Raw genomic sequence first — 6,356 nt, 5'->3', positions numbered from 1 at the left:
CCCCCTCCTCCTCCCTCCCTCCCTCTCTCTCTCTCTCTCTCTCTCTCGTTTCCAGCGTCATGGCCCCACGTGAGTTCGCAAAGTTTCCCATGCAGCTGCAGCTGCAGTTGTGCGGGTTAAGACTCTATGGGGGTAGGACTCTAGATCCCATAGGGTCCACTTGCGCGCCGCGCAATCCTCTCGCAAACCGCAATCCCAAATTTTTTACAGGCGTCGTCGTCGTCGTTATCGCCCTACGCATGACGTCCCTGCAGATACCGGAGCACGTCGTGCTGAATGAGACGGTGCGCATGCAGTGCAACTTTAACTTGGACAAAGAGCTATTGTACTCCGTAAAGTGGTACAAGGACGGCCACGAATTTTATCGCTATACGCCCAAAGACGCGCCCATGGTGCTAACATTCCCGGTGCCTGGCGTAAACGTAAACGTGAGTGCGAGTTTGCGAGTACTTACTAGGAATGCTTAGAATAGCGCCAAATGGAGTCCTGACTTCCTCTGCACGAGAACAGTCAGTCTTCAACAATCATCCTTTTATGGAATAATATTCTAGTGTTTATATTAAATGAGGTATTTGAGATACCTACTTACAATTAGTTTAAATATTTAAACGTTATCCAGAATAATAGATAGATAAAAGTATCGATTCGTTCTCAACTTTAAGCATCTCCAGTGACACACACAATATTTATTTCATCGGTTTAATGTTTAATTTGGATTAATAGCTGATACAGCCACGTGATGTTCGAACGTGAAGGAAAGTGTAACAATTTTTTTTTAATATAAATAAGCAAAATAGATACTATATTCTGTCAAATATTCGTTAAACAGATCTTGATGTTTATAATATATTTGTAAATTTCAATTTCCTATTCAAGCAAACTGCGCGTCTGCGTTCCTTATTATATTTATCGGTCTTTAAACGAAATGAAACACAATCCTAAAATGAAGCTGAAATATGTAATATCAGAAATTAAATTGACGTACAATTTAATAATACAGATGTTAATAACAAAAGTAGTAAGATATTATTATTAGAACGACAATTTAATGTCATAAAAGTTATATTTAATCAATGAATAATGGATAACATATTATTAATGGCTATTTTTTTCTTATTAAACAATAATTTTAATTAAATAAGTGTTTATAATTATTTAAAGCCATTTTATGCTTATTTCACTTCACTTTACTCAAAATCTCGCTACGCAAATTTTGTCGATTACATTGTGTACAGCACGACAAATCTTTTGATCAGTTTCTATATATCATCTACCTTTTTTGCGATCTTTTTCTAACAATTTTGCTACGTCCAAAATTGTAAATAATGGTCAAATTTAAAAAAGGAAAACATTTTTTAACATAAAAAAATTATAAAACATTTTAAAATATATATAGACACAGGTGTAAATATTTTAAGAAAAAAAAATCTCCTTTCTTTTTATTAAAAAAAGATATTTAAAAATGGAAAATCAAATAATCCAATGTTACTTTTATAAATTTATTAACATATTGATATGTTTATTAATATCCAAAAATATACAAAGAAATATTTCCCAAACAATTGAGCTATCTATAATTTATTTAATCTACTTATTTACATAATGTTTATTAAATGAATTAAACGAGAATAATAAAAGTACCAAAAAAATGTTACAACAATGTGTACAAATTTAATAAATATGCTTAAGTTGGCCGTATTGGTTTTAAAATTAGAAAGAGTCTTCTTTTTCCTAACCAAATGTTAAGCTTATTCTACAATTGTATCACAACTGAATACAAAGAATATTCGACTATTATTGGACAATACAATTACAATCACTAACAACTATTACGCTTATACAATTGTAGATTAGACTTTGTCGCGAAAATGTAAACTAAATGCAACGTTTTGTAGGATATAGGAAATACAGAACTATATACAATAAAATAAATTACGGAAATTAATAATTATTTCTTGATATTATAGAATTACCTACGAGATATTACATTACAACCACGACATTTTGCATTTTCCTTTACTGACAATAATAGAATAAACAACCTGAGCAATAAACTGATGCAATCGGGTCAAACGAATAGCCTACACAACTTACTAGTGCTATCTGTTAAGTTCACTATGTAATTACTCGCAAACATCAAGTAGAGCATAGTGCATACTAGGACATATAAAGTCCAGGTTACCTTATGCTATAATTTTTCGGAAAGATTTCATTTTACATGTTATTTATTCCACAGAAAAATAAGCTGTATCTTATTTCAGATAACGTATTGTATATATAAAATTATGTATTTCTCGTCATAAATAATATGTCATTGATCTGTGACTTAGAATTATTTGTTTCGATGTATTTTATGATATAATATGATTTTAACGATAATATTGTGTCGCAATAGACATTATATTGACCACACCTTGAAAACATATTTAAAATAAAGTAAAGTATTTATGATGAAAAATATCGAGCGCAAAGTTTATTCAAACTGGAAATTGTAAGACGCACGCAAAAATATTATTATAAATTCTAAAATCCGCTTTGGTTGAATATTTATTTGTCTTGATCATTTCTCGGTCGATTTTTTTCATTTATTACAGTTTTTTTTAAACTTCTCTTTTTTGTCTGCGTTTAAGCTAGAAGCACAATGCACTTTGTATATCTCTCACGGCGAAAAGCTTTTTGTTCGAATCTGATAGAATCTGGTTTGTTCACTGCGTGGTACATCGCGCAGGCCCTGCGTCACGCTCGATCGGGCACAGCAGCTTGTAATCGCGAATTTGCATTCAGAGGGACGAGTCCACTGAGAGTTCGGTTGTCTTGAACAACGTGAATCTGACGAGCTCGGGGAGGTATCGATGCGAAGTGTCGGGCGAGGCCCCCGCCTTTGAGACAGTCTCTGATCACGGGGACATGATTGTAGTTGGTAAGTATTGTCATGGAAAGTAAGAGCGAATGTGTACGATTAAGTTGGGATTGTACTGAAAATTCTAAAAAGACTTGGAAGCAGCAGTCCTTTTAAATCTCACGATTGTATTCAAGTATCGATGTTATCGATAAACAGAGAATCAAAATCTTGAAATAATCTAAAATGCACAGAGGAAATTTTTTTTATTTTTAAAGTAAACTGCGTTAAAGCGACGGTGATTACTTTAACATAATTTGCGAGAGGCGAAACTAGATAAATGAGTATGTACAGTAAATGCGCGCGGTGAGATAAGGAGAATCTAATCCGAGGGTAGCGACAATAGTACTAGAAAGGGTCATGGCAACGTTTCAGTTCTACCTAACGAAGGACCGCAGATAACCGGTGGTCGTTCCAAGTATCAAGTCGGCGATGTCGTTCACATGAACTGCACGTCGGCACCTTCTAAACCACCTGCGCTATTGTCTTGGTTCATCAACGACGAGCCGGTAAGTGAGACACTTAAACCGTCGGCGAAATAATTATAACCTCTGTTTCACGCTTTACTAACCTTTTCCAACCGATGCGACGCGATGAAATGTGTACTTAAAAAGAAAGAGAGAGAGATGAAAAGAGAGAGGAGAGAAAACAAAGAATGAAGCACAACGTAGTTGCCGTATATGCAATTTGTTAAATCAAAGCTTCGTTCCGTTCTGTTTTCATCACAAAGACACGTATGCGTGTCGCGCGCGTGTCCATTTGCGTTAATCTCGAAAAATACTCCTCGATAATGTTCTAATTTAAAATTTATTTTGATAAAATACCAGTCACCGTTCCCAATTAAAGGTGAAACGTCGACTGTCTCTCGTGTCAACATTGAATATCGATTTTAAATCCATGACATTTATGTATTTTCCATTTATTCGATCCCGTTTATGTGTCGTTAATATTTACGGAACTCTACGGGTCTTTTTTTAGAAAATTCGTTACCGCGTTATATTCCAGCGAAATTTTCCGCTCTGCGGACGCATAGCTTAACCGAATTAAAGATTAACTTTAAAATAACTTTGCCTGCACAGCGCGCGCGCGCGCGTTGCTGATGAATGTTATTATCATTATCGTGCAATAATTAGAATCTTGCTTCGGTGCTTCATGCAATTTCGCGTAATTGGTTTCACGAAAAAAATTTGCATCCGGGATCAAAAGAGCGCAATCTCTCGTTCTTAATTGTTTTCAAATTGCATTCTACAGAATCGCGTATCTGTTTTCCATCTCCCGCCTAATTGGTACCGTCGATGCTGCGTAACTCGGGTCGCGAGTCTACGTCCTAAATAAAAATCTATCTAATTGCTCAATCCCAATCCCCTCTCCCGCGCGGGACATTTATCACAACAATCTATCACGTGTATTCAGAGAAAAGGTTACAGTAGTCGCAATTATATAAATTTTTATAAATAACAAGTGTACAAGTTTCACATACCTAATACAAGTATATACCATAATGTGCACATTGAACATTAATTCTACATAACATAAAACTTGTATAGTTGCCATCACTATGTTTTTTCTGAGAGCGAAATGTCACGGTGTCCTTAAAAATAATCTTCACATGGATGGTTGTAAAGACACATCGTACTTTCAGGTTAACACCGACTACCTGATAGGACCCAATATCGTCACCGAAGAGAACGGCCTGGAGACCGCGAGACTCAGTCTGAAATTCCGCGTCGCGATCAAGCACTTCAGGCGAGGCGACATGAAGCTAAAGTGCTTGGCCACAATAGCCACGGTCTATTTACAGAGCAACGAGGAAAGCGTGGAGGGCGATGAGAGCGTTCTGAAAACGCCTATAATGGAGAGCCGCGAGACTCGGGCGCAGAGCCACACTCGCGAGGATCTGACGAACGGTAAGCCTCTCTCCGCTCTCCCCCCCCTCTCTCCCGACCCCGGATATCATTCGTTATTTTCCTATACCTATACTTATACCATAATTGCGCAACGTTTCCCCCCCCCCCTTTATTGATTAACCCTCCCACGAATGCTGAATTCAACTTTTACCTTGTCTAGAAGTTGGTAGCGCAAGTTAAAATAATTAAGGTCCAGTTGCACCGACGTTGATTATTGGTATAACCGTAATTAGCGGAATCGTAGCTACTCCTGCAGTTTCGTTACGGAGGATAAAACGTTATACGTTCAATTAAAAAGTTATTTCCCTCTCCCGCCGTTACTTCTCGTGTCATTTACAATTTCTCTCGTAACTTCTCTCTCTCTCTCTCTCTCTCTCTCTCTCTCTCTCTCTCTCTCTCTCTCTCTCTCTCCCTCTCTCCCTCTCCCTCTCCCTCTCTCTAGTGCTTTCGCACCCTCGCGATTTTTTAAACCCTTTCGAATCTCTGGAGCCTACAATTATGATAAATCATCGATTACAAGCAGGGGTGCGGACGATAAAAAATTCACTTAGGTCAAGCTCTGAGCAGGAGGGAGGGTTATAAATCCCCATTATAACACTTGAAGCTCTCTAGATTATTCCGCTACTAGATTTGATATACTGAGAAGCGAAGCAATTACGACACGCTCATGCCAAAATATTATGGAATATTTTGTTTATTCCTTCTTTTTTTACATTTGGTCAATCGATTTTTTACGAGCTTACTTTAACCGGAAATCGCCGCAGATAATTTGAAACAAAGAAAAAATTTTATATTAAGTTTTAATACAATTTTAAATTATATTTTACTATATCTTGTATTTTCGGATGGATCCTTACAACAATATTTCAACATAACTTTTGCTATGGTAATACTAATTTTATCACATAAATGAAGTAATTTTTGTTAAATCCAGACTTAAGCCTTGGAAAAATTTTTACTATGGTACGCAAACAATATTTGCTAGGTTATTCTTTATCTTTACAATACTAACTTTTATTCAACAAGGTGCGATTTTGTAATAAAAAATGTTTACTATGAAAAAATACAAAAATTATTTTATGTTATTGTTTTAAAATAGTACATTGTGTAACATGTGTGTTAAAGTTGTTTATTGTGCGACGTGGGCGCGGGAGCGCACGAGCGAAGCGAGTGCGCTCCCCCGCGCCTACGTCGCGTTATAGACAAGTATAGCACATGAGTTGCACATAGATTTTTTCATCACGAGTGCACTGTGTTTGTAATATGTTATACAATCATAAAATTGCACGAGCGAAGCGAGTGCGACTTATGGGATGGTGCGTGGGGCGCAGGAAGCAGGGGAGGTTCGAGGGGGGGCGCAGCCTCCACCCGAAAAAGAAATTAAAATATTTCATAAATAAATATTTAACAATACAAAATTTTGTATTGCTCATTACTTTTAATTATAATTATGAGATTATTACAATTTGAAATTAAATTTAAACGTTATTGTAAGTTGAATGATATTTATAGATACTGTATTGTCGTTTTGTCGTAGTTACTTTTATTAT

The 6,356-nt window shown here is 36.2% G+C and overlaps 1 protein-coding gene across 1 annotated transcript in view; it reads left to right on the top strand.

Annotated features, from left to right (window-relative positions):
* Positions 1 to 6,356, top strand: part of LOC108777265 (cell adhesion molecule 2-like) — a 52,740-nt gene that overhangs the window by 42,577 nt on the left and 3,807 nt on the right. Inside the window, exons 2-5 of the mRNA XM_018544104.1 lie at positions 211 to 428; positions 2,785 to 2,920; positions 3,275 to 3,408; positions 4,542 to 4,806. Of these exons, the coding sequence (XP_018399606.1) occupies positions 211 to 428; positions 2,785 to 2,920; positions 3,275 to 3,408; positions 4,542 to 4,806 (753 nt within the window). The remainder of the gene's footprint in view (positions 1 to 210; positions 429 to 2,784; positions 2,921 to 3,274; positions 3,409 to 4,541; positions 4,807 to 6,356) is intronic.

Source organism: Cyphomyrmex costatus, unplaced genomic scaffold (genome assembly GCF_001594065.2).
Source record: "Cyphomyrmex costatus isolate MS0001 unplaced genomic scaffold, Ccosl1.0 scaffold425, whole genome shotgun sequence".
Classification (NCBI taxonomy): domain Eukaryota; kingdom Metazoa; phylum Arthropoda; class Insecta; order Hymenoptera; family Formicidae; genus Cyphomyrmex; species Cyphomyrmex costatus.
The sequence above is the reverse complement of the archived record's forward strand: the minus strand, read 5'-3'. Positions and strand labels throughout refer to the sequence as shown.